This window comes from Pezoporus flaviventris, unplaced genomic scaffold, assembly GCF_033815535.1.
Source record: "Pezoporus flaviventris isolate CSIRO_AGI_PZ_B2104156 unplaced genomic scaffold, CSIRO_AGI_Pfla_v1 ptg000046l, whole genome shotgun sequence".
In the NCBI taxonomy this organism is placed as follows: Eukaryota; Metazoa; Chordata; class Aves; order Psittaciformes; family Psittacidae; genus Pezoporus; species Pezoporus flaviventris.
This window is the reverse complement of record NW_026892594.1, coordinates 435,859-463,621: the sequence shown is the minus strand read 5'-3', so window position 1 is coordinate 463,621 and position 27,763 is coordinate 435,859. Positions and strand designations below refer to the sequence as shown.

The following is a 27,763-nucleotide window of genomic DNA, read 5'->3' as shown; positions in this document are numbered from 1 at the left end:
TGGGACCTTGAGATTGATCTGTCTCAGACTGTGTTTTCCACCTGACTGAGCTATCCATGTCTCTGAACAGATCCAGTTTGCTGACCAAAAGCAGGAATTCAACAAGCGCCCGACGAAGATCGGCCGCCGCTCGCTGTCCCGCTCCATCTCACAGAGCTCCACAGACAGCTACAGCTCAGGTGGGTGATGTTGGCTCTGGTGACACCACCTCTGCAGGCCGCTGGGCCTGTCCTGCCTCTTGCTCCAGGATGAACCACAGCTGCGGTGTAGTTAGTAATGTCAGAGGGAAGGCATGGAACCTCATCTTTATGTGTAGTTGGGTAGAAAATTGAGTTACTCTGGTGCTCTAAACTCTTCTGACATCTCCTTATAACCCTCATGTGCAGTTGCTGCTGCTTTTCCTCCTCTCTTCCCCTTCCTTTTCCTTCCAGGCACAGCAAAACAGTTTTCCCATTGTCTTTTGCTTCCATGTTATCTTCCCTTCCCATTCTTGAATAAACCCGCATGGATCCCACACAGATTTAGCCTTAAACTCACCCGTTGCACATGAAATTGGAGTCTTTGGAAGAGCAGCAGTGACATCTCAAGGCCACACGTGTGTCCTGCTACATGAAGAACATGCTGGATGAGGACCAACAAGCTTCTCACATTTTCAGCTTTAGAAGAGCAAAGGTGGACAAGCCGTTACTATTGGGTCTTGTCTGCTTCCAGCAGAGGCAGGTGCTTGTCTCCAGGAGATACAACTGCTGGAGGCTGTGATCTGATCCTGGGCACAGAACAGTGAAAGCCACATGCACAGTCTCATGTCTTCACCATGGTTCCTGTGGAACAAGCGGCTGTTCTTTGTCTCCTTTCCCAGCTTTTGGGTTGCTGCTGCTTCTTTCACGCTGCCTTGCATGCGTGGAGGAACCTCCAGAGGCTTAGAAGAACCCCCCAAGGTTGAGGAAAACCTGGGTAACCCCTGCAGTGGCTGCATTCCCACCCAGAGGGCTTTTAGGAGAAGCATCCTTTCCATAGAGACATCAGCATGGGCTTCGTATGCACTTTGTAATTCACTTGGCTTATGTTTGTAATGTCGTCTTGGGTAGCCTGGTTCAAGCTGGAGTTTATGGTTAGACTTCTTTAACAAAGTCTGGGATTGATATAGCATTCCTGGAGGTTTTCCAGCTCCATCTGATACTTGATCAGCAGGACATGGTTTCTGACTGTCATGTTTGAAGACTGATTAGCCTAGCTCATATCATCTTGTTGGCTCCTAATTTACAGCTGGAAGAACTTGGAGCAATTTGGGGGAATTCTCCACCCATTATACTTCACATCTCCCATAAAAGCATCAGCAATTGCAATTAATTAGCTCCTGAAAGTATTATCTCTCCATCCTAATGAAGCTGCTAGACTGGCAGTCAGGATGGAAGACCTGCGGCCCCACAGCAGTTGTAAGATGGATAGATAAATCCCATTAGTACCTCTTGGCATGGATATTTGTCATTCTCCTTTCAGGGCTGAGCAGTAGCTCAGTCAGAACAACACATTAAGCCCTCCTGGGATGGGAAAAGGTTGGAAAAGAAGAAGGAAGAGCATAGAGATGAGAATGGAGGGGAAGAATCATTTAGATTGGAAAGAAACACTCACATCATCCAGTCCAACCATTCCCAGCCCTGCCAAGGCCACCACTAACCCATGGCACTGAGGCCTCGTCTCCACGGTGTGTGAACACTTGCAGGGACGGTGACTGCAGCCCTGCCCTGGGCAGCCTGTTCCAATGCCTGAGCACCCTCTGGGGAAGGAATTGTTCCTCAGCTCCATCTAAACCTGCCCTGGTGCAGCTTGAGGCCGTTTCCTCTTGTCCCATCCCTTGTTCCTTGGGAGCAGAGCCCAGCCCCTCCTGGCTCCATCCTCCTCTCAAGCAGTTGTAGGCAGTGATCAGGTGCCCCCTGAGCCTTCTCTTCTCCAGACTGAACCCTTATCTCTAACCTAAATCTCTCATGTTTAAATTTGAATCTTAGATCAGTGGTTCAAGATCTGTGGTTTTAAAGAAGCCTCTGCACAGATCAGCTGTCTTCAAGGAAACAATTTTCTTTTAACTAATTCATCCTTTCTTCTGTAGTCCTTGATAGACAAGAGCTTGGTATTATACAAGGTGCTCTTTTGTCCTTAAGCCAGGCTCCTGGTCCTTCCAAAGCTGTTGTGGAACTTTGAATCCAAGCTGAGTGTGCAGTTTGCAGGGTTGGACTTGCCCATGCTGGTGAGGATGGAGTCTCTGGAGAGGAATTCCAGCAATGTCTTATTCTCCTCCCTGAGCAGATTATGATGTGAGCAGGTCCCTTGGAGCCTGGCACACCGACAGCACCAGCGCTAAGCTGTCGTTCCTTGGCATCATTCCAGTGCTTCATGCAAGCCAGAAGAGAAAGTAATCGGCTTGGTGGGTGCTCTGGGAATGATAAATCCATGGCCATGATGGGGGAAGGGTTAACTCCTTGGTTTGGGGTTCTCTGGTGTGAAAATGCCACCAGAGCCATTGAAATGCTGGGTAGAGGTGATCTGCCTCTACTCCAGGTTCTCTTGGTATCAGATCTGAGGTCTGTATGCCCTGGAGAGTTGTAGCTCTTTGGGAGTGCTGGTGGGGTAGTTGATAGGATCCTGTCCTATGGTAGGTCCTATCCATGGGTCCGTGCCATTTTTCCCATGTTCACCCTTCCTGTTAATTCCTTTGGCACAGAATTGGGGTAGAAGGTTGGGAATCTCTACTGACAAATCCCTTGGGTGTTTGGTGTAGATCATTCCCTGTTGGAGACTGCCTGGGAATGGAGCTAGCTCACACATGGAGCAACTCCGGCCAATAGCTGTTGAGTTTGACTCTGCAATGTTTCCTAGGCAAAGTTTCAACCATTTCTTTCCTGTTGTGGAAGAAGGAGAACTCATCATCATCTGCACCTCACTTGGTAGCAATGTGTAATATTGGCTACCTCCAGTGATAGTGCTGCTCTACGAAGGTGGTCCTCTTCTGCTGTGACCAATTGATGCCAGGTCTCTCATGTCCAGTTTAGAAGTACCACGAGGCAGAAGGTAGAGACTTGGAGTAAAACTTCAGGGCAGTTTCAGGAGAAACGGGGGATGATTGTGTAGATGAGGCTTTGAGTTGGGGTGAAAAATCCAAGGGGGCTGGATAGAGCTGTCTGCAGATGTGCAGAGATGTTGGTTGGAAGGAATGACCATGGTCATCCCTGCCCACTCAGAGCAGGACATTGCCAGCACAGCATCAGCTGAGCCATGGATCTCCCTAACCAGTTCTTGAAGTCCTCCAAGGATGGAGCCACCACTTCTCCAGGCAACCTCTGCCAATGTGTTGTCCTCCTGATGAAGAAGTTTCTTCCCAGCATCCCATGTGAGCCTCCAAAGCAGCCATTGCCCTTACTGAGGAGTGTTGAAATTGAGCAAATCCAGGAACTGGGAATGCCACCATGCTTTGGAAGTATTCAGAACATGAATAGGCATTTTTGATAACTATCTTAAAGCTGTAAAGGCTTTGCATTTGGGAAGGGAGATGGGAGAAGGCCGCAGAAGAGCTGCAAAGCATGAGGAGATGAGCCTGTGGAGGACATGGGCAGTGCTCAATCTAATTACCTCTGGTGTGGTGTTGAACTAGAGGTAGATGAGAATAAAGAACTCGCTACAGGTAAAAGCTGACTGTGGAGATACATTCATTGTAAGGAGAAAAGTTGATCCCAGCTGAGGATGGAGGGAGCTGCCATGTGCCCATGGAGAAGCACATCCACGGATGCATTCAGTAGATCTCTGTGTCCTTCCACTGCTTTAGGGAATGCTGTGTTCTGTTGCTGACCTCCTTTTCCTCCTCCAGCTGCCTCCTACACAGATAGCTCTGATGATGAGACCTCCCCCCGAGACAAGCAGCAGAAGAACTCCAAAGGCAGCAGTGATTTCTGTGTGAAGAACATCAAGCAGGCCGAATTTGGGCGCCGGGAGATTGAAATCGCTGAGCAAGGTAAAGGGGGCACATTCGTCAAGCTCCACCTTGTCCTATGCTGTCCTGTGGGGTTCCTCTTTCCCCCAAATCCTCTTCTTGTGAGGGTCAGTGTATTGGTGATTCCTGGACACGGTTCCTGTTGGAGATGGGAAACTTCTAAGGGGTTTTGTGGGATGGGAAGGAGTTGCAGGGTTATGTCATGTAGCTCCAACCAACCAACTCCTGAAGGACACCTTATAGTCAAATACATGTTGTTAAAATCAGTAGAGAAGATGAAACCCATCACGTATGTTTCATTTAGCATGATAGTGTCCAGAAATCCATAGCAAAGGCAGTGCATGTTGAGGAAGTTGGACGGCAAGAAATTATGCTGGGTCTTTATTGTCTGCTCATCCCTCTTCCCATCCCACTGATGGACTTCCTTCTTTGTTTTCCCTTTCAGAAATGCCTGCACTGATGGCTTTGAGGAAGAGAGCTCAGGGAGAGAAGCCACTGTCTGGTGCCAAGATTGTGGGCTGCACACACATTACAGCACAGACGGCTGTAAGACCACATCCATGAATTCCAGACAGGGATTTCCCACTGCTCCTTCTCCAAAATAGACCCTAAGTGGTTCACAGGGAGATGGGGTCTCTGAGTCCAGTCGCTTACACCAGTTAGAAGAGGATGGTCAATTATGTGAATGTTTCTAAGCCTAAGCTTAAGGGTGATGTAAAGCATGTTCAGCCTGCAGAAGAGAAGACTTCTTAAGGGGAGACCTTAGAGCAGCTCCAGCCTAAAGGGGCTACAGGAAAGCTTGACAGGGGCTTTGGACAAGGGCCTGTAGGGATAGGCCAAGGGGAATGGCTTTAACCTGCCAGAGGGGAGACTGAGATGAGCTCTTAGGCAGAAGCTCTTCCCTGTGAGGGTGCTGAGGCGCTGGCACAGGGTGCCCAGAGAAGCTGTGGCTGCCCCATCCCTGGCAGTGTTCAAGGCCAGGTTGGACACAGGGGCTTGGAGCAAGCTGCTCTAGTGGAAGGTGTCCCCTGCTCATGGCAGGGGTTGGAACTGGATGATCTGTTCCAACCGAAACCATTCCATGATTCTGTGTATCTGTAGGCATTGTTGGAGTAGTGATAACTAAGGAAATGGAATTACTTGCATCCCGTAAGCAGAAGGATGTTGTGGTCCGTGATCAGTGCATTTACACAGTTTAAGAGCTGTGGTTTCTCTTCCAAATGTGGGACAGGAGTGCTTTCCCCTGACTAGATCTGGAGCTTTGCTGATTGAAATCTACGTAAATACATACTTATATTTCCCCACACACATATATATGCTGCATGGAGAATATACTTTGAATTCTGACTTACTTCATCCAGTTAAAACTGTAAAAAAAAAAAAGGGAAGTAATGGCACAAATGTTTTCTGTGCAACTCCAACAACCCTGATGCTTCTTAAACCCAACTTTAGATACCCCCCAGGAGCTCTCCCGTAAATATCAGGTAGAAATCCCAGTTGTGTGTTGCTCTGTGCACTGTGTATTGCTCTTTACATTGTTCTTTCTGGTTATTTTTGTTTAAATCCAGGTCCTGATGGAGACTCTTGGTGCGTTGGGTGCTCAGTGCCGGTGGGCTGCCTGCAACATCTACTCTACCCTCAACGAAGTGGCTGCTGCCCTTGCTGAGAGCGGTAGGAAATATCTCCCACTTGCATCTTTCTGGGTTTAAAAGGATTTCTTCCTCTCCCATCATATTTAGTCTACTTATCAGTGCTTAAATTCTTTTTCCCTTCATTTTAGTTGCTTTTGAATAAAGCTGTAGGGGGTAGAAAGCTCAAGATCAGTCCTTCCAGATGGTCTGTTCAGACCATCCTGATCTGGAAATCTTAGAATGACTTTTCTCTGGAGCATGAGCATACATAGTACAAATGATCCTAATGCATGTTACCTGATGAATGTGCTACATGAAACTGGGAGTTCTGCTAAGAGAAACAAAGCTCAATTTGATTTCATTTCTGTCCATTTGAGTCATAACTTTGACTAAAGAGAGAATTTTGGGGGGATATAATACACAAAACAAGCTGTCCCTGTTCCTGCTCACTTCAGAGGTGCCTTAATCCAAATCCTGTTTTGCCTGGGTCAGGCCAGGGGTTTTACCTGAGAGCTGGAGACACAGAAGAAGCCAAAGCCACCAGCTTCCATGTCTTGCTCATTGAAGCTGAATAACAGTTGTTCATGAATTAGAATACATTAAAATTAACCTATGGGTAATGTGCCTGAGAGGAAGGTAAAACATCTAACTTGAAGTGAAAGCTTGAATTGCAAACAGATAGAATCCCAGACTGGTTTGGGTTGGAAAGGCTCTTAAAGCTCTTCCAGTTCCAACCCCTGCCACGGACAGGGGCACCTTCCACTAGAGCAGCTTGCTCCAAGCCCCTGTGTCCAGCCTGGCCTTGAACACTGCCAGGGATGGGGCAGCCACAGTTTCTCTGGGCAGCTGTTACCCTTGAGATCATGTTGTCCTCCCAGCTGGTGGCCAGAGCTTTTCCCTGGGGGAGACGAAGAAATTTAGGAAGGCTGAAGCTGTCTCCTCTCTGCTGCCTTCAGTGTGTGTCTCCGATGTGAAGGTAGATGTTGAAAAGTCAGACTGCAAGCAAGAACTGCAGTCGTGTCAGGAGCCAGGTTCCTCACATGTGGACATAGGGGAGAGCTGATCCCAAGGGATTGGCTAAGGCTGTGTTAGCACCCATCTTCTTCTCTGTGCCAGGGTTCCCTGTCTTCGCCTGGAAGGGAGAATCTGAAGATGACTTCTGGTGGTGCATCGATCGCTGCGTTAACGTTGAAGGATGGCAGCCCAACATGGTGAGACGAGGCTGGCTGTAAGATGCTTTGAACCATGGGTAGCTCTCATCTAAAGAAGAGGAGGAGGGTTTCGTGATGGTCTAAATGTGAATCTAGACCTAACTTAGCAGTTCAGGCTTGGTTTGAGCACAGCACTTACATTCAAAGTGTTTTACTATTAGCTGTGAATTGCCAGAGATTAACTTATCTCAGATGTAGAAGGTGGGTTCAACAACTGCTGCATGTGGATCAAGCAAGGTTTTGCTGAACTGCTTTATACATAAGCGCAGCTGTGTTAGTGCAGAGCTTACCAGGTGCTTGTTTTGCTTCCAGTTTACAACCAAACTCACTTTATCGAAAGCAGCTCAAACTCACTGTGGTCTGAAAAGGGCTCAAATCCTTGTCACCATATTCCATTCAATTCACAGCTTTGCTTGAGGTGATTTTCCTTAAGGTCTCTCTGAACAAAAGTTGGATTTTGAGGTGATTTCTACACTTTAAGCCTGCTCTTACCATATTAAAACAAAGCCTCAGGTACCCAACTCTATTTTGCTGCTTGATTCTGCCCTTTTTTCTAGGGAAATCAGGGTGAGTGGAGGAATCTGCAGCAGTCAAATGTGCTGCTTTCATCATGCTTCCTGACAGGTTTTGAGTCTTATGACCTACATTAGATGACAATTACTGAAAGGTGGAAGACAGGGGAGTATCTGTATGGTTTGTTTGCCAAAATCAGCTTGTTTGAGGTGGGTTTTCTGTCCCTTCCACTCTCCACCTGCTCATTTCCTCACAGAATGTCAAGAAATGCACCCCTAAGCTACAACTCTGAGCCTAGACACAATGGCAGCTTTCTTATTACTATTGAGGAGTGATTTCTCCTCAAAAATGACGGTAATTAAAGAGGTCAGTGTACCAGAATACACATATTATACATTCACAGTATCTCTTCGGACCTCTTGATTCTGGGATGTGTCTTCAGCCATTAGTGTATTTTCGGACCTGTTTGTGGAGCACAGAAGATGGGGAGCGCCAAAGACCTTGGATCTAACAGTTCCCAAAGATATGCACACTGGATTTTGGAGGTCCACATTATTAGATTAAGAAGTAGCACGTTGGACACTTGGTGAAGAGATATGGAAAGGATCTTCTTCATATGGGTCCTCAGAAGAGAGGAGCTGACAAACGTGGCCAGAGAAGCAAGGGGAAATCTGCCTCTCTTGTCCATCTGGTCTCAAGGCTGAAGCACGATGGACCTACTCTTCTCCTTGTGCTGGTGGCAGCTCTATAGAGCATGGATCATATTTTTTCTCTCCTGTTGAGACAGAATTTGCCCAAATATCCTGGATCAAGGAGGTATGTTCCCAGGTTGTAGGGCTGAGCCTGAGCTGGTGCTCCTGACAGTCCACGTCCTTTCTATAAACCTAAATCTGATCTCTTTTCACAGAGCCATGGAATGATTTGAGTTGGAAGGGAGCTTAAAGCTCCTCCAGTTCCAACCCACTGCCACGGGCAGGGACACCTTCCACTAGAGCAGCTTGCTCCAAGCCCCTGTGTCCAACCTGGCCTTGAACACTGCCAGGGATGGGGCAGCCACAGCTTCTCTGGGCACCCTGAGCATTGCTTTGCTGGCCCCCACCAGTCCTGTGTCCAGGTAGGCACTGCAAGGCAGGATAGAGCTGAGCTACACCCCATGCAGAGAAATAGGGATGTCTCACATTCCAAACCCCTGAATATTCCATGGTGAGGCTTCTGTGTGGTGCTCGCCCATGGTAACAGTTATCCACAAATACTGAGAGTGTCCAGAAAAAGTCACCTTGGGTTTCCTGATGGGATTACAGACCTTCAGAGGAAGCAGATTCCTGTCTGTGTGAAGACATGGTTCAGAGTTGGGTTCCTTGGAATCTGAGTTTGGTTTCCTTGGCAGCATAATCTAATCTAGGACCACTGAGGGATTTTGATGCCACCTCCATCCAGGTCTTCCTTCATCTCCCTGTGTTTCCACCAGTTCATTTTCTGAACCAGGTTATTTTCAACCATGCTTATGAGCTAATCCCAGCTGATTTTAATGAGCTTGGGTTTGGAAAGATCAACCATGTGGTGCAGGCTGTTGCTCTAACAGAGTTGGAAGCAGGACAGGGTGAGACATTTTGTGGCAGTGGGCTCTTAGATGCGTTTAAGAAGGTTGTAAATGGCACCCTGGGACATCAGTTGCTTTCATGGAAGAGCCAGAGATTTTCTGCTGGAGAAAACATTGCAGCCCTTCTGTGCTGTATGAAATTGGTGACTTAGAGAGAAAAGCATTGAAAGAAACATCTACCAAGGAGATATGGAGACACCAAATCTGTCATAAGTCATAACAATTCAGGGTGAGTAGTGCTGTGGATACCTCCTGGTATTGGGTCAGAGGATGGTCCCATCTCCAAACAGAGATATCCCTGCAGCCCTGGGGTGGCAGGAGGATGTTTTTACATGTGTGCTGACTCCAGCATGCTCTGCTCCCAGATGGAAGTGCCAAAATCAAGAGGGAGGTTGATGAACCACCACCGGGAACATTGGTTTGCAGATGGTGCCTCTCAGGGTGGGTGTCAGGCAGCAGCACCCAGAGGCAGAGCAAAGCCCACGCCTGTAACTGCTGCTTTTCTGCACAAAATACTCTTTGCACATCAAATAAGTGCTTTATCCCCAAAAAACTCTGCCTGGGAAGAACTGGAATGAAGGGGATTTGCCTTTGGCTGTTTGGGGTTGCTACATGAAGGTGACCTCCTATCCAGAACTGGTTCGTGCACTGATCTGTGCTGGGTTTTCTCATCTCCTGCCCTCCTAGGAAAGAGGAAACTGCCAACCCCTGAATTCTCTCTTGGAAAGAGGATTATGGGTCCTATTAAATGGGGATTAATGAAATGAAGACATCCTGGGAGCCAGGCTGCTGAGTTCCTGCCCAGGAGAGCTGCTCAGCTCACTTAACCCTTCACTGCTTGCGCTTCCCAACCTGTTAATGGGAGTGGATCTGGGGGTTCCTGGAGACTCAGGGGTTGGGTCTGTGTGGAAGATGTGTGCTCTGTTCTGGCAGGACAGCACATGTTCTCCAGACACTCATGGAGGAGCAGCTGGAAACCACAGCATGTGCTTTCAGTGGAAAATCCTGCCCTTTAGAGAGAAAAAGGTTGTAATGGTACAAAGCATTCCTTGCCCATGGATGTCAGTGTGGTGGCTCCATGAAGCCACCATGTCATGTCATGGCAAATCATAGAATTCCAGACTGGGTTTGTGTTGGAAGGGACCTTAAAGCTCACCACGTTCCAACCCCTGCCACAGGCAGGGACACCTTCCACTAGAGCAGCTTTCTCCAAAACCCTGTGTCCAACCTGGCCTTGAACGCTGCCAGGGATGGGGCAGCCACAGCTTCTCTGGGCACCCTGTGCCAGCGCCTCAGCACCCTCACAGGGAGGAGCTTCTGCCTTATCTCCAACCTGAACTTCCCCTGTTTCAGTTTGAACCCATCACCCCTTCTCCTGTCCCTTTGGTCCCTGATGAAGTCCCTCTCCAGCATTCGAAGCTCAGGAACATCATCTTTGTGCCCACAAGGGGGCTTCTACTGCAGGAGCGTGGAGAGAGTATTAATCTTTCCTGGCTGGCTGCAGGTGCTGGTGGGAGAGCTGCAGACATGGGCTGCAGAAGGTCCTGCTGAGCTCCAGTACCGGCCAGTGAGCAAAGATGCTTCTGCCCAGGTCTGACACTTTCATTTTAGGACACACACAACACACCAGTGGGTTAATAAGGGCTGGTGTGGAAGTCTTTGACGTTGGTGTAGGGAATATGCAAAGAGGATGCTAATGATGATAGGGAACATGGAAAGGGGATGGTGATGATTCAGTCAGATGTCTTTGAGTTGATGTAGGGATAATGGAAAGAGGAGCATGATTTTGATGTGGTCAGAAGTCTTTGGTGGTGGAGGAGGGGATATGAAAAGAAGACGATAATGATGATGGGGAACATGCAAGTAGAATGATGATGATGATGATGATGATTCAGTCAGAAATCTTTGACGTTTGTGTAGGAAACATGCAAAGAGGATGATAGTGATGATGATGATAAGGGGCAATGTGGTCTCAGCAAGCTCAGGTCCTTGGCACTTCACCATCCGCTTGTTGAAATCTGCTCCCTGTCTTTTCTTGACTCGAAGTTTAACAGGAGGTGTCACACTTCCCACCTGCTTGGGCCACCTGTGGCCATCTGGATGGCAGGAGGACCTGGGGAAACACACATGTTTGGGATTTTTTCCTTTCCTTGTGCCTTCTTTCCCAGACACCTCTTTATGGTACCCCGGTGGGTCTCTGAAGCATTCAGAGCTCAACACCCTCCCTGGGTACAGCTGTGTGTTGAGATGCAGGAGGGAATTACCCAAATGATCCTCCTTCTCCATCCTTCTCCGTCCTTCTCTGTCCTTCTCCATCCTTCTCCTTCATACTCCTCCTCCTCCATTCTCTTTCATGCTCCTCTTTCTCCATTCTTCTCCGTCCTCCTCCTCCATTCTCCTCCTCCTCCATTCTCCTCCATCTTCCTCCTTTCTCCATCTTCCTCCTCTTCCATTTTCCTACTCCTCCATTTTCTTCCTTCTCCATCCTTATCCTCCTCTGTTCTTCTCCATTAGCAGCTATATTAGAAAAGCTGATGACTCTTCATGATTCAAAGGCTTTTCCACCCGTGCTTTCTAGCTTTGATGTTTCTTCTGGTGTCGTTATAAACCTCAAGTTCTGCCATGTTTGACCATTGCCTTTCCAGCACACCTTCAGTGAAGCAGTGCTCCTGCTCTGAACTGCCAAGCAGAACAGTCTCACCTACACTGTCACGATGTGGTACTTGAGATGCCAAACCAGGGGCTTGCTTAGGAATTATTTGAGTTTGTGATTGATCCCTTTTTGGTCCCAGCAGACCTTCCTGGATCTCCGGAGCAGTGACTTTGTGGTTACTTTGATTACAGATCTTGGATGATGGAGGAGATCTCACTCACTGGATTTACAAGAAATACCCCAACATGTTTAAGAAGATCAAGGGGATAGTAGAGGAGAGCGTGACCGGTGTCCACAGGTAATGGGCCAGGCTGGACGCTGAGCATGGAGATGTGTGGACCAAAGCATCTTCTGGCACTCATAACAAAAGATCTCCAAGCTCTAAGATGCCACAGATGAGTGTTGAACCTCAGAAAACATGCTCTGTGGATATCCTTCAGCATGGGCTTGGCTTTCCCTTGAGAGGTAGTTTAACTCTCATATAGTGAAAGCAATAGACTTGGAACTGCTGCTCTGAATTCCAGATGAGGAGCAGAAGCATCTGCTGACCATTGCCTGGGTGGAGAAAGTGCACAAGGCCTTGTTTTCCCGAGGGGCAATGGTTATCTCACCTCATTTTGCATGGAAAAAGGAAGGGGTGAGGGTGTTGCACAAGAAGGGCTCTGAAGAAGGTCAACAGCATCATCCTAAACTAAATCTATGGAGAAAAGTGAGATTTGGGAAGAGGAAATGAGTCTCTAGTTGAGATGAGAGTCCAGGAAGGGAGAACCACAAATGACTGAGATCCATCCAACGTGTGGCAGAAGCAGAATTGTGATGGTATCAGAGGGGCTGCTCAGAACAGGGAAATGGAATGTTTGGAGTAAGGAAGTGACCAGTTTTGCAGCCACAGGGGTCAAGAAAAGGACTTGGTCATATTTTTGGTACTGGGAATTTTCCCAAGATGGGCAAAAGAGATGTGCAAAACCAAAGCAATGGTCAAAACTGCTCCCCATGTTCTTGTGCCAGGAGCAAGGTTGTTTCTGAGGTTGGTGGTATTGATGCATGTGTGCTCCTTACCTCCAGGGGACAGAAAGCGTGGCGACTGAGGCTCCCAAGATGGCACTGGAGGTGGTCCCTAGGGCCTGAGCAAGGGAGCATGTTCTCCTTCCCGAGGTCTGGAGCAGGGAAATGATGTTCAGGTTCTCTTTGTAGCCACAATGTAGAGTTGAGATCCATTTCTAGTGGTTTTGCTGCTTCCAGGAGTTGAGTCTGCTTTCAGGAGCAGGAGGTCAGGTTGATGTGTTCCCACCCTGGGTACTTCTTGCTCTACAACTCAGTGATAACACTCCTGCTGCTGTTCAAACTGATGTTTTGCTGCAGGAGTTGGTCACAGCAGCTTCACATTGCTGTGATGTTACTCTCCTGTGGCCATTCCTGTTTGTCATGAGCTGGAAGAGCTTGAGGAATTAGAGGAGTTTTGTCATGTTGAGGGCATCAGAGGGTTATTGTAATATCAATGGTTATGAGGCAGATTAAGTCCAGAGCACCTTCCAGTCTGCTATTTGCCATTGTTATGCAGTAGGGAAGGAAAACAGATGCAAACATCTGTGGAAGCTCCTCCTGAAATGAGGAGCTCCCAGTAAGAGGTTATCTTTGACCCTCCAGATGTCTACTGCTCACCCCAGTGAAACAAAGACCTCAAGAGCACGCCACAGTAGAGCGCAGGGAAAGACTTCTCCACTGATGACCTGTTTCTTCCTGTATTCCTTCCAGGCTGTACCAGTTGTCCAAAGCAGGGAAGCTCTGTGTCCCGGCCATGAATGTCAATGATTCGGTCACAAAGCAGAAGTTTGACAACCTGTACTGCTGCAGAGAGTCCATCCTGGACGGGTATGTACATGGCCACCAACAAAGGGCTGTGCTTCTTGCTCATGTCACATTGGATCCCACAGGGAACTGGGTCCGTGGGTCTGTCCCACCTCCCACTTGAGATCATTTTAGGTCAATGAGAACAATGAGCTGTTGGAATAAGGTCCCCAGGGAAGTGGTGGGCTCCCCAATGCTGGACACTCCTAAGATTGGGCTGGACAGGGTGCTGGGACATTTTTGTCTGGAAAGGTTGGACCAGATGACCCTCGAGGTCTCTGCCAACGTGATATTCTGTGATTGTACGAGTTGATGTGTTAGAGGAGAACAAAGACCCTTTATTACTTCTTGTCCATCCTGTCAAAGATGAGAGCCTGGAAGGCATTTTGAGACAGCAGCTGTGTCTCTGTGGGTCAGAAGACCCTAGGACTTTTACTATTGGTTGTAAAGCTCCACAAACACACCACAGAAAGCCAACGTTGAATCTTGTGTGTGTAAGAGAATGATCTTGCAGCAAAGACTTTAGGTCTCCAGAAGTTCTGTGGTGATGATTTGTGCTCTCAGGGTGATGTTGCCCTTTATGTTGGTGAGTCGTGTGCATTTTCCCTTCTCAGTGAGTGTGGCTGGAGCTGTGTTCAAACCCTGCACCTTCTCTGTGTGAGGGCTTTGGAAGTCTTCATGTATGGCTACAATACTCCTTCCCATTCCTCTTAACCTTTGTGGCATCAGGGTAAAGCCCATCTGTGTCTGAGGGCTGTGTGTGAGTCATCCAGCTCCTTCATCACAACATCTTCTTTCTCTGCTTGACCCTGGTGAGGCCACATCTGGAGCACTGTGTCCAGTGCTGGGCTCCTCAGTACAAGAAAGACAAGGAACTACTGGAGAGGGTCCAGCAGCGGCCACAAGGGTGCTCAGAGTCTGGAGCATCTCTCTTATGAGGAGACACTGCAGGAGCTGGGCCTGGTCAGTCTGGAGAAGAGCAGACTGAGAGGGGATCTCAACAATGCAGACCAGTAGCTCAGAGGTGGTGCCAAAAGGATGGTGCCAGACTCTTCTCAGTGGTGCCCAGTGACAGGATGAGGAGCAATGGCAAGCAACTGAAACACGAGTGTCACCTCAACACGAGGAAAAACTTCTATACATTAGAGCACTGGCACAGGCTGCCATGGGGGGTTGTAGATGTCTCCCTCTCTGGAGATATCCAAAACCCACTGGGACATGTTCCTCTGTGACCTGCTCTGGATAGCCCTGCCTTGGCAGGGGTTTGAACTGGATGATCTCCAGAGCTCCCTTCCAACCCTAATGAACCTTCTCTTCAGCTGACCATAAACAGGTATTCTTTATCCACCTCTCCCCTCCTTGCTCCTGCAGGATCTCCAGTCATGTGCCATACAAGCAAGCAGAAGAGTGTTTGCTTCCCTCTGGGCTCCCTCCCCCCTAGAATCCCAGTGGGCAGCCCATGGGACTGGGAGCAGGTCTGCAGCACTCGATGATGCTGTTCTTTTCAGGATTGGATGGGAATAGGTTGCTGACGGATACGTGGGCACCGGGAACATGATGTATCTTCTGAGACTGTTGATCTTGAAATGCAGTGCAAACTGCTTGAAGTTGTGATCTAGAGAGTGTAAATCTCATCTCAGGGATATTTTTTCCTCTCTGCCTCCCTTTATTTTCCTTGCTTTGATGGAATTGGGTGCCCATGTCCCCACCACCTCCAGCACCAGATCTTGTCAAAGCCAAGTGAGATTAGGAAGACTTATTCCCACAGTTAAGGCTATGAGATATTGCACCAAGTAGTGGTCCCAGTAGACAAGTAAGCACAGAGCAGGGACAAAGTAGTCATTCCAGGCTGGTGCTGATGCTGCTGAAATGGACACAGAGGAAAGGTCACCTGCTCTGTGCCAGGTAGTACAGTGCAGAGGAGGAACCCACCATGGAGAAGACAACCTGCTTCAAGAGAGAAGACTGTTTTCATGGTTTAAACAAACCTTGAGCTGCAGTTGTCAGCTCCTCACCAACGCAGGGATGTCTCCTTCTGTCTAATCAAAGTCCATCTGGCAGTCTCTTGGTGTTCAGCTGAGCTCCTGCTGCCTTCAATCTGGTGGCACCAGAGCTCAGACACCCAGCATATGCTTCCCTGTCAATGGTAGCCTGTGCTCTAACATCTTTCTCCCAGATCTTTGTGGGACGTGTAGTGCCTCACTCATCATCTCGGCTTTGAAGCAGTCTTCCTGGTAGTGGTCATCTTGACCAGGAGAAATGAAGAAGACTCATGTTTGTCCAGATACAGGGGCACGAAGATGACCTTTAGAATGTGCGCAAGTGAACCACCAAATGGGCTTCAGGATGATCCCCACCAGGGTCAGTTTCTTCTCCACATTTCCATCACATGTTGTTCTAAAAGACTAACTTTTGGGCTCCTTGTTGAGCCCAGCAGTGATGGAATCTGGCTCTTCCCTGCCAAGATGTTGTATTATGAACAACCTGCTCTAGTGGAAGGTGTCCCTGCCTGTGGCAGGAGGTTGGAACTGGATGAGCTTTAAGGTCCCTTCCAACACAAACCAGTCTGGGATCCTATAAAAGCAACTTGACGCAATAATTCTTCTAATTACATAGCCCTTCCTTCTTTTTCATGGCCATGTCTCTGCTCAGTGTTACAGGATTCAAGCTGCACAAGGCAGCCTCTGTCACAGAGTCATGGAATGGTTTGGGTTGGAAGGGACATTAAAGCTCACCAAGTTCCAACCCCCTGCAGGGACACCTTCCACTAGAGCAGCTTGCTCCAAGCCCCTGTGTCCAACCTGGCCTTGAACACTGCCAGGGATGGGGCAGCCACAGCTTCTCTGGGCACCCTGTGCCAGTGCCTCAGCACTCTCACAGGGAGGAACTTCCTCCTTATCTCCAACCTGAACTTCCCCTGTTTCAGTTGGAACCCATCACCCCTTGTCCTATCACTCCAGTCCCTAATGAAGAGTCCCTCTCCAGCATCCTTGTATCTCCCTTCAGACACTGGAAGATGGGGGTCAGCTGCCCAGTGAAGAGTTGCCCCCAGCTTCTGAGCTAAAGGCACAGCTTTTAGCTCCATGTTGCACCAGATGCTCTCCGTGGCTAAAAACATGAAAATCTTTATATCTTCTTTATCCTGTCGTGATGGATGATGGACCTCAGGGGTTGGGCAGTTGGGATCTGAGCTAAGTCTGGCCCAGGCATCTAAAACTGGGTCAAGGGAAGCCTGAGCAGAGGTGCTGTGGGTTTTATCTCTCTTGGAAATGTGAGGGAATTTCACCTTCCCTGCACTGCTAACCTATTTACTGGTGTGCTAAAAATAGCCTGCAATGTAGGGCACTCTTAGGGAGAAAGCAGAAGGAATCCAAGTGGAAGGGAGAGCTTTATTTGTGGAAAGCCCTGAGATTCGGGCAATAAATTACCACTTTCCTGTTTCTTCTGGAGCTATTTCTGGGGGTGTTTTGAATGTAAAACAACAGAAAGAAGAAGGAAATATTTTTGGATAAGATCTTAAATATTTCTGGAGTCCAAAACAAAGGGATACAACAACAGAGCTAAATATAACAAGGATCCAAGCCCCAAATCTTCCATATTTGTTGTGTTTCCACAATGACCAAAGGAAAAAGTCAGGTTTTAGGAGCCCTGTGGGTCCTCTCTGCACCCAGAATTGCTGTGTCTCTTCAGGGATACAGGGTACAGCTGTGGTGTTTAGGAGGAGCAAACCAGGAATCCACTGCCCTTCCCAGCCTCAGCAATGGAATAGATCTTACTGCTGGTCCTTAATGAAGTCGTCTTCTTTTTCCTCAGCCTTAAGAGGACAACAGACATGATGTTTGGAGGGAAGCAAGTAGTGGTTTGTGGCTATGGAGAGGTAAGGGGATTGCAGCTTACCTGCAGGTTTTGCATGTAAAACTGGCACATCCTTTGCATGGCTTTATCCCGCAAGGCTTTCCTGTCCTTGGGGCTTGTCTCTGCATCTGCAGGGACCTTCAGACCTGATGGGTTGGCCCGAAGTGGAAGATTTTCCTCATTTCCACTGTATTTCTTTAGTATTCAACAGATGACAAACCTGAATCTTAAGAGACATGAATATGGACTATTCTGAATAGCTTTAATATCTGAATATTGGCATATCCAGACATTAATAGATCATATCTTTTGTATTATATTCTTTGTAATGTAATCTTAAGACATTTGGAGGCTGGGTTCTGCAGATGTACTGTGCATGCTGAAATGTGGTCAAGATAGGGAAGTTAATCTTGACCTACCCCCATGCTTTCATCCCCAAATAGAATGATCCTCTCTGAAGGATGGGAATAACCACCCTTGTCAGGACCCATTCACACCAGCTATGGTGGGCTGTGCTGTGGGAGCTGCACTGGGACTGGTTTTTTTTCCCCAGAAAGATGCAATGGGATTATTTCTTGATGTGTAATCACATTTTTTGGGAGCTGGAGCTCTTGGTCATTTAACCATTGCCCTCAATTCCCCTGTGAGCTTCACTGTGTGCTGTGTAAAGGTTAAAGCTCTTTAACCCTCAGAGATTAAACCATTAAGCTTCCTAAACAGAGGAAAGGTTACAAGAGACTCAAACTTTCCCTGAGATAAGGGTAATCTCTTGTTTTCATAGTACTTTCTAGATACCAGGAAGGAAAAACAACTCCCTGGGGCCAAAATCAACATCACTTTTACATGTTTTAGTGCCTCGTATCTAAGCTGGGTCCTAAATGACTCCAAATCCATGAATTTCATGCACCCAGAAGCTGAGTATATGCAACCAGAGGGCTGCAAAGGGCTCTTGGGGCTGCAGGAGACACGTGGAGTTGTACATCCCCCATGGCCGTATTAATGCTCAGCATTTCCTGAGCCCTCAGCATCTCACTCTTCCTCTGTGCTCTTCTCCCTCCCCAGGTTGGAAAGGGCTGTTGTGCTGCTCTGAAGGCCATGGGCTCCATAGTGTATGTGACAGAGATCGATCCAATCTGTGCCCTCCAGGCCTGGTAAGCACTTGCACTGAGCCCAGCTGCTTCTTTAGCTTCTTTTATTCTCCCAGGAAAACCATGGCCAGAAACACTCAGCAGTGGTCCCTACCCAGGGAGACACTGGTGGGGCGTTTGTAGCTTCTCCATACCCTTGGAAGGACCCACAGCTCTGTCCTACAGCAGAAAAGAGCTCCTGCACTAAAGCCTCACCCAGTTTATCTGTATCCCATGTGCCAACTTGCATGATCCTAACTACAGTGCCCAAGAGTTTAATGATAATGGCTTGAAAGAGTTTAATGATAACAGCTTGAAAGGATGTTGGGAGTGAACTGCAACCTTTGGAGTGCAAACTCAGGCTTTACTGAGCTGTGCACCCACCTCACCCGAGGGATATTTGGGGTTCTGTGATCACCCACCCCTCACAAACCTCTCCTTGCTAACACTGGTACCCTGACACAGGGCTGAAAGCACGTGGCTGCCCCCTCACATGGGCACACTATGGTTATACCCAACCTCATTTCTTCCAGGTAAAGGTTGTTCTGGTGCAGAGATGCTGCTTCTGCAGCTCAAGGTGTGAAATGGGACATGAAAGCAGAGTCCCAAAACCACATAGAGTCTTATTAAAACTTCATCCTCTTCCTCACAGCCAGCTTTCAAAGGCCTGTCACAGTGAGGGAACTCATTAGTAGAGCTGATCAACTTCCAGTTTGCTTTGTGACCTCCACAACCGGTCGCAAAGCTTTCATGGTGACTGGTGGCTGCAACAACCCCAGACCTGCCTCTACCCAATGCAGCACCATGTGGCCCTGCTCATAAGGACTGTAGAGTGGGAGGGAGGAAAAACACAATAAATGGGACATAAAGCAGGAAAAATGACTCCTTTTATAGCACCTACAATTCTGCAGCTTGTGAGAGCCACAGGAATCAGTTCTCAGGAGCAAGGTCAACAAATCCTAAAAAAGCACCCCTCCTGCCCTTGTTATGTGCTGAACACACCTTGCTGGGTGAAGTCAGGAGAGACCTGCTGAGCACCCAGCACGTCTAAAGATGCTGTAAGTGCCTAAATCTGGATTGCAGCATGGATGACAGACATCTGTGGGCTGGGGCTGTTTGGGTTTTATGTTTCTGAAGATGCTCTAAATCCGTATCAGAAAGGCTCCTGCAGCAGGAGGGGGATCTGCAGCTTCTGGATGTACTTTGCAGCATTAAAAACGCCATCTCGATGGAAAATGTGTCTTTGCAGATGTGGGGGCCTGGATAGAAAATGTGAAATCCCCCAAATCTCTTTTCACTTCTCCCCACAACAGTCCCAAATCCTCCAAAACCCCTCCAAATGCTGTGGGGGATGTGGCTTCTCAAGTTCTGCCTTGCTGTTTGTGGCATTAGAAAGTTCAAGCGAGTACCTAAGAATGACTTAATGGGGTGTTTTTCTATTTTGAGCATGGTTTTGCTGCTTCTCAGTCTACTTTTTCCTCCCTCTTCTCCTAGCATGGATGGATTCCGGCTGGTGAAGCTCAATGAGGTCATCAGACAGGTTGACATCGTCATCACCTGCACAGGTACGTGGACCCCAACGCCAGGGATGGATCCTCAGGGATGCACACCCATAATTGGGTCCATCTTTTCCCAAAGGAAAAGGCGGAAGGATGGGGAAGGCAAACAGGGTGTTTGTTATGGGGTTTTGCTGTCTGGCAGGCAACAAGAACGTGGTGACCAGGGAACACTTGGATCGGATGAAGAACAGTTGCATCGTCTGCAACATGGGGCACTCCAACACCGAGATCGACGTGGTGAGTGCAGGAACGTGCCTTGGGCGTGGGACGATGGTGGGCGATAGAGTCACAGAGTGGTTTGGGTTGGAAGGGACATTAAAGCTCATCCAGTTCCAACCCCTGCCACAGGGAAGAGCTTCTGCCTAAGAGCTCATCTCAATCTCCCCTTCAGCAGCTCTGTCTGACCTGGGCTGCCTTAGCAAGCACGTGGGGGCAGACCAAATAACCCAGTGCCCTTCTGTCTCAGTAGACATTGTCAGACATGTCTCTGTCATTCCTGCAATCCCAAAGCATGCCAGTGAGACAGAAAAACTGCTCCAGCCTCCAGCGTAGTGTTTGGTGTCCACCAGCATTATCACTTCCCCTTGAGAGTGAGTGGATTGCCCTCTCCAGCCCAGTCCAACCCAACCAAGAGTTCATCTTGCTGCAGCACAACTTCTTATGCTTTATAGAGCAGCACCAAAATCTGCTCCTCTGTGCTTTGACATGAGTACAAAAACAAGAGAATCTTGTCTCAAGGTCAGTGGAGAATCGCTTGACCAGACCCATGGGTTTAAAGCCATTTAAAGAAGTGATCCCAGCCATTCAGAGTTAGTGACTGAATCCTCTTCAGCCAGAAGACCCTGAACCACAATAGTTGATGCTGGAGTTTTGATGTATTGTAATCATAAAAATAGGTCCAGGCTATGAATCATAAAGGTTTTGTTGGTCTGGGACTGTGACCAGATCCAAAGGAAGATACAAGCCCAGGAACATGTTGGACACTGCTGGAGGGAATCCAGAGGAGGCCATGGAGATGCTGCGAAGGCTGGAGCAGCTCTGCTCTGGAGCCAGGCTGAGAGAGCTGGGCTGGATCAGCCTGGAGAAGAGAAGGCTCCTGAAGGGGAGACCTTAGAGCAGCTCCAGTGCCTAAAGGGGCTCCAGGAAAGCTGGAGAGGGGCTTTGGACAAGGGCCTGTAGGGCCAGGCCAAGGGGAATGGCTTTAACCTGCCAGAGGGGAGACCGAGCTGAGCTCTTAGGCAGAAGCTCTTCCCTGTGAGGGTGCTGAGGCGCTGGCACAGGGTGCCCAGAGAAGCTGTGGCTGCCCCATCCCTGGCAGTGTTCAAGGCCAGGTTGGACACAGGGGCTTGGAGCAAGCTGCTCTAGTGGAAGGTGTCCCTGCCTGTGGCAGGGGTTGGGACTGGATGAGCTTTAAGGCCCCTTCCAACACAAACCAGTCTGGGATTCTATGATGATGTCAGAGTGCTTCCTCTTTTCATTCCTATTATGTAGCTCTTGGTTTATGGTCTTTTACCAGTGCTTTAACTACTTTAACATCGTGTTTCAGGCCAGCCTGCGCACACCTGAGCTGACATGGGAGAGGGTGAGGTCCCAGGTGGACCATGTCATCTGGCCAGATGGGAAGAGAATAGTCCTTCTGGCAGAGGTGAGTTGAGGGTGAAGGAGCAGGACCTTCAGCCTGCTCTCTGCTTGTGGAGGAGGAAACCAAGGGCTGGATGAGCGATGGAGCTGAAGAGGATCCAGACATCACCTCCTTGGGCCTCAGCAGCTCAAGAGTGTCTGGTTGAAGGGCTTGGTCTAGGCCTGGTTTGGTTCATGAGTTACTGGAACACTGAAAAGCTCCTGTGTTTTCCTTTATCCCACTCCAGAGTGTCTCCCACAGGGTATGTTATCAGATTTCTCACTTCTAAATAGTTTTATTGAGTTATAAAACCAACCAACATCTTGGGCTTCAAGTGCATGTGATAAAGGGACACATTTCACTTGTGGGTTTTGTATCTTCTAGTGGTTCTTGTGCCTTCTCAAGGGTTGTGAACTGGTTTTGGTGCCACATTGAGATAACCCCAGTCTTTGCTTCCCAGGGCCGCCTGCTGAACCTGAGCTGCTCCACTGTCCCCACCTTTGTCCTGTCTATCACTGCCACCACACAGGTGAGTAGGGTTTGGGCTGAGCCTAAAGCTCCATAGTGGGCAGCAGTCACTTACCTCAGTGCCTTCTCCATCCAGGCTTTGGCTTTGATAGAGCTGTACAACGCTCCCGAAGGCCGCTACAAGCAAGACGTGTACCTGCTGCCTAAGAAGATGGGTAAAAATGCTCTCCTTGTCTTCTCTTCCTTGGTGTTGAGATTGAACAGAAAGGAAGTTTTGCTTGGGCTGGGCTGGGGACAAAGGGGCATTGCAGCCTCCTGGGCTCTGCCATGCTCAGGGACGTCCAGCAAGCTCTTCCCACTGGGTCTGGGGTATTCAATAGGTTGGATGTGTTGTTTCTCCATCTCAACTGGGGAAAACAGGCTGAAGCACTTGGCTGACTACAGGAGCCTGTCCGTGCTGATGCAGGGCTTCTGCCAGCAGAGCTGCCTCTGTTGGCTCTGAAGACATCCGTGAGCAACAGCTCTGCCAGCAGAACCCCCCTCCTGAGGACACAGGCTGCAATGACCACAGTTTTTGCTGCAAAACTGAGACTTACTGGTGTTTAGTTGTATTTTTTGCGACAAGGTGCAGCTTATCCCTAGCTTGGGTGGTAGATGTCACCTACTAGGAATGTCCACTGGCTCCTGGGACACAGCAGCAGATCCAGGACCCCTCCTAGAAGGGTATTTCAGAGGAAGGTTTGCCCCAAACACGTGAGAGTCTTTGGTTTTCCTCACTCAGGGTGAAATCAGTTTAGCAGCAAAGACCTGAGGAGTGCTGCACAGGAGGACCTGCTGCGCAGAGGGGACTCGTTGCCTTCTCCACGCCCATACTAATGAGCCTTGCAATCATTCCAGATGAGTACGTGGCAAGCCTCCACCTCCCAACATTTGATGCCCACCTGACAGAGCTCACGGATGAACAAGCAAAATACCTGGGACTGAATAAGAACGGGCCTTTCAAACCAAACTACTACAGGTGCTGCTCCTCACCCTCTCCCCTTCTTCTGCCAGGAGGTGGGGTACACATTAGGGGTGCTGAGGGGATGGGATTTAATCCCACTGGGAAGATACCATGGGTGTCCCGCTCGTTCCCATCACCACGTGGAAAGTGGGAAGGGGCCAGAGTGGTTGGAGCTGTGCCACAGAGCACTTGGCAGGGCACGAGCTCTTTGTACATGGCAGCAGCTGTCACCAGAGGTGGCAAATGGCAGAGATGCCACCCTCAACTCAGACGACAGCTTTATTTTTAACGGGTGATGAAGGATGAGGTGGCTCCGAGCCCCGGGAGCTGCTGGGATGGGCTCAGCTCCATGGTTCTCATCCTTCAGCACGGGCTGATCCCAAAACCCAATACTAATTCCCAATCTGAGCCCCTGGATCACTTCCCTTCCCAGGCTTATGTTTGTAGCCAGCACTCCGAAGCATTTTTTTATCATGAGAATGAATTTGCACAAGCACACATCAGCTTGTTGGGGGTTGAAGCCCAGATCCTTTCACAACCTGCTCTAGTTGAAGGTGTCCCTGCCTGTGGCAGGGGGTTGGAACTGGAGGAGCTTTAAGGTCCTTTCCAACCCCATTCCGTGATTGTATGATCCATTTCTTGCAGGAAAAGGTATTTTCTTGGTGTGCAGATTCTTCAGCACTCCCACAAGAGCTCAGATTTGGGGGGTGCAGTGGGATTTGCCTGATCCTGAGCTTTATTTCTTGTTCCTGCCCTGTGTTATGTGCAATCACCATTCCTGTGGAGGAATCTCCTCCAGTTCCGTTCTCATTGCCCAGTTTCGGTGCCTGGCTGTAGTTACAACCCTGTGGGGAGGGTGGTTCATCCCACATGTGGAGAAGTTGGGATAAGTCGAGGGTCATAGCAAATTCCCTGCATTGAGGAAGAGCCATGATGACTCAAACATCCTCCCATGCACCATGGGGTGGAGATGTGCTCAGACAGCTTCAGCTTGATGTCCTGCAGGAATTGAAGCCTCCAGATACAAAAAGGAGGCTCGAGTTTTCCCAAGTTTTGTATTTTGATGTGTAAATATCATGGAATCCGAGACTGGTTTAGGTTGAAAGGGACCTTAAAGCTCATCCAGTTCCAGGCTGCTCCAGGCCCCTGTGTCCAACCTGGCCTTGAACACTGCTAGGGATGGGGCAGCCACAGCTTCTCTGGGCACCCTGTGCCAGCGCCTCAGCACCCTCACAGGGAAGAGCTTCTGCCTAAGAGCTCATCTCAGTCTCCCCTCTGGCAGGTTAAAGCCATTCCCCTTGGCCTGTCCCTACAGGCCCTTGTCCAAAGCCCCTGTCAAGCTTTCCTGGAGCCCCTTTAGGCACTGGAGCTGCTCTAAGGTCTTCCCTTCAGGAGCCTTCTCTTCTCCAGCCTGTCCCTATAATGTGGTATTTATGGGGTGGGAGATAAAGACAGTGTCCTTTTCTAAATCATTTCCTTCCTTGGTGTCTACCCCTCCCAGAACACACCATGTCAGTGCTGGGGCAGCTCTGTGTCTCATCCACAGCACCTCCCAAAAACCTCCTTTTCTCTTCTCTTCCCCAGATACTAAGTTCCTGCCACTGTATCCCGGAGAATTGTGAGGAACAAGACCCCAAGTCTTTTCTCAACTACTGTACAGGATTAAACAGCTCAAGCTCCCTAAGCTAGAGCCGGGCTTGCTCTCGTAGTAGACAGTGTGTTAGGTTATTTATTTATTGAATAGAACACTCTCCATGCGGGCTCTGCCGCCGGTGCTCGCTCTGCCGCGGCACTGAGGGAGACGCTGGATTTCTTTCCATTTCTTTCATTTTACTCTTTGGGTTGTTCTTTTCGGGGCTGAGATGATGAGGAAGGAGGTGAGGAAGAAGCTGTTGCAATGGGATGGCTGTGATGGACTCGGAACAGCCTGTACGCACCCTTCATCCGGCGCATACAACGGGAGCCGTGGGTTCCCCCTTGGAGGTTGTTGCTTGCGGGTTCCTTCACATCCCAATGCTTCTTCCAGGATCCCACCAGCCACAAGAGTTGGATGGAGGGGGGCTGGGTTTGTGTTTCTCATGCCAACACAGCTAAATCCATGCTCCAAGCGCTGCCGACCAGCCGGGTGCCACCTTACTGGAGGAACCTCTCATAGTTCTGCTGAACTTCCCAAGGGATGGTTCCATCAGCGAGTGGATGAACTTCGCCTTAGCACTGCTGAAAGCTGTAACGAAGGGTCTGGTTGTTAGTGTCAGCCCATAGCAGGAGCTGGGAGGACAGGAGCAGTGCCTGCTCGGAGGTAGACACGGTGGTGGTGGGGTAGGACCCACCACTTCTCCCTCCATCCCAGCTCCACAGTGTTTTCCTGCTGCTCACATTACCAGTGCCAACCTCCCATGGTTCAACCAAAGTCATGATCCCGGTGGGGCTACAGGGTGCTGGTGGAAGAGCCCTGGATCCTCACCCAACAAATGCTGCTCACGTGTCGGGGAGCTCTTTCCAACCCAAGCAGAGCTCGTCGGCCATCCCGCTGGGAGGACCCGTGTCCATGTGAGGTCTTTCTCCAGCTGAATTTCAGCCATTAATGGGAGTCTTAGGAGTTTTATTTTCCAGTCATATTTGTAGGATAAAATCTGGAACCCCCCTTTGAGTGTATGAGATGAACACCAGACTAACCCCACACTGATCTTCTGCCTGGGGAAGGGTTCAGCATCACTAAGCCCCTTCAGTTGGCTCGACTCTTGATGCATCAGACCCAATGGAGAGCAGATCTGCCAGAGTTACCTGGTTTAGCCCAGGCTGTCCCACTGGAACACTTCCCAAGGTGACTTTCCAAGTCTCTGTGTCTCATCAGAGTTACTTTAATGGTTCACATAGAGAACATGGTCCTTCTAAAATAGAATCACCCAACCCCTGTGAGCGCAAAAGCCTTTATCCCATGGTGGCTGCTTTGGTACCTGAGTCCCTCATCAGCTGCAGGTTCTTGTTTTGTCCTCATGGACTTTGCCATCATGGAAAAACCCTTTAGTGGCAGCTCGTTCACGCACAAGAAAGGAAAACTGGGGGATTATGGTCTTGGAAGCCAAGTCCTCGGAGCTCTTGCTGCTGAGGGCTGGAGGCAGCTTGACTGGAAGCTGCTGACCTACAGAGCCAGGTGTTCTCATCTGGTCACTTCTTCCAAGTTTCTCTTTGAAATTTCTCAAAGCCTGGAAGGAAAACCTTGGGAAGACCTCTGGAAGACCTTAGGGCTTTGGGAAGACCTTAGGGCTTTGAGAAAGTAAGACCTTGAGAAGACCTTGAGAAGATCTCAAGAAGACCTTAAGGCTTCTAGGATTTGGTAGGGCTTTCAGAAGGCTTTGAGAAGACTTTAGGGCTTCAAGAAGACTTCATCATCCATCACTAACCGCAAACCTGAAATCATCTCTCCTCACTCCGGAATTTCACCCAGATCCTGAGATTTTGGGGTGAGTCCTTGGAGCTATTGGAGATGCCACTGGATGACCTCTGTCTGCACCAGCCACTGAACCCGGGGTTCCTGTTGTGCTCCACAGCCTGAAATCCCACTCCTGGTCGAGGTGAAACACAGATGTGGGATTCCCTGGAGCGGAGCAGCCTTTGGAAAACAGGCTCATCCCAACCACAGCCACTCCTGCCCCCGGGAACATCCCGCTGCAGCCACAAGACCCTTCGGAACCGCTCATGCAGCCGCTTGACCTGCCCTGTGCCCGTCGCCTGTGCAGCATTCGCTGGTGCTGACCCATCCGTGAAGTCCTTCGTGCCCATTTTAATCCCAGTTTATCTTCCAGGTAGCTGATAGGAGGAACAGGAAATCATCAGAAGAATAAGAAGCTCCCAAGTGGCTTTTCCCACCTCGATTTCAAACGCTCTTCTCCATGTCCTGCTTCTTCTGTAAGCTGTTGGGCTTGCTTGGCTTATTCCTGATCAATATGGAATCGGATTCCATGATCATCTTGAAATTAAACGTGTCGGGGTTGGGTTGGGAAGATTGTCTTTTTTAATGTAACATGTTTTTAAAGAAATAGGAATTAAAAAAAAAAGGAGATTTAGGCAACACCAGCAAAATTGTGTAAGGAAACGGTTCTGAACATGGGAAACAAGTGAGACCGAAGCCGTCATCGGCGAGACGAGACCTTCGCCAGCGTAACATGTTCAAAGGATGTTTTAATTATTCATGTCTGAGTGATTGTATTAGATCAGCAATAAACTGTAATCCCAAACCACCAATAAAACACTGGGAAACTCAGCGGCTCCGTGGGGTCTTTGCATAGAGCTATGGGATGATTTGTGTTGGGAGGGACCTTAAAGCTCCTCCAGCTCCAACCCCTGCCACGGGCAGGGACACCTTCCACTAGAGCAGCTTGCTCCAAGCCCCTGTGTCCAACCTGGCCTTGAACACTGCCAGGGATGGGGCAGCCACAGCTTCTCTGGGCACCCTGTGCCAGCGCCTCAGCACCCTCACAGGGAAGAGCTTCTGCCTAAGAGCTCATCTCAGTCTCCCCTCTGGCAGGTTAAAGCCATTCCCCTTGGCCTGTCCCTACAGGCCCTTGTCCAAAGCCCCTCTCCAGCTTTCCTGCAGCCCCTTTAGGCACTGGAGCTGCTCTAAGGTCTCCCCTTCAGGAGCCTTCTCTTCTCCAGGCTGACCCAGCCCAGCTCTCTCAGCCTGGCTCCAGA

The 27,763-nt window shown here is 49.2% G+C and overlaps 1 protein-coding gene across 3 annotated transcripts in view; it reads left to right on the top strand.

Moving 5' to 3' along the window:
- Positions 1–27,335, top strand: part of AHCYL2 (adenosylhomocysteinase like 2) — a 76,871-nt gene extending 49,536 nt beyond the window's left edge. For all 3 annotated transcript variants that reach the window (XM_061467928.1, XM_061467930.1, XM_061467929.1), the window contains exons 2-17: positions 71–179; positions 3,860–4,003; positions 4,428–4,528; positions 5,551–5,653; positions 6,730–6,824; positions 11,782–11,888; positions 13,346–13,462; positions 17,252–17,315; positions 18,356–18,444; positions 19,915–19,985; positions 20,122–20,216; positions 21,526–21,624; positions 22,061–22,129; positions 22,205–22,283; positions 22,966–23,086; positions 24,656–27,335. In XM_061467928.1, coding sequence (XP_061323912.1) covers positions 71–179; positions 3,860–4,003; positions 4,428–4,528; positions 5,551–5,653; positions 6,730–6,824; positions 11,782–11,888; positions 13,346–13,462; positions 17,252–17,315; positions 18,356–18,444; positions 19,915–19,985; positions 20,122–20,216; positions 21,526–21,624; positions 22,061–22,129; positions 22,205–22,283; positions 22,966–23,086; positions 24,656–24,662 — 1,470 coding nt within the window. In that variant the 3' untranslated portion in view covers positions 24,663–27,335. The remainder of the gene's footprint in view (positions 1–70; positions 180–3,859; positions 4,004–4,427; positions 4,529–5,550; positions 5,654–6,729; positions 6,825–11,781; positions 11,889–13,345; positions 13,463–17,251; positions 17,316–18,355; positions 18,445–19,914; positions 19,986–20,121; positions 20,217–21,525; positions 21,625–22,060; positions 22,130–22,204; positions 22,284–22,965; positions 23,087–24,655) is intronic.
- Positions 27,336–27,763: the final 428 nt, after the last annotated feature.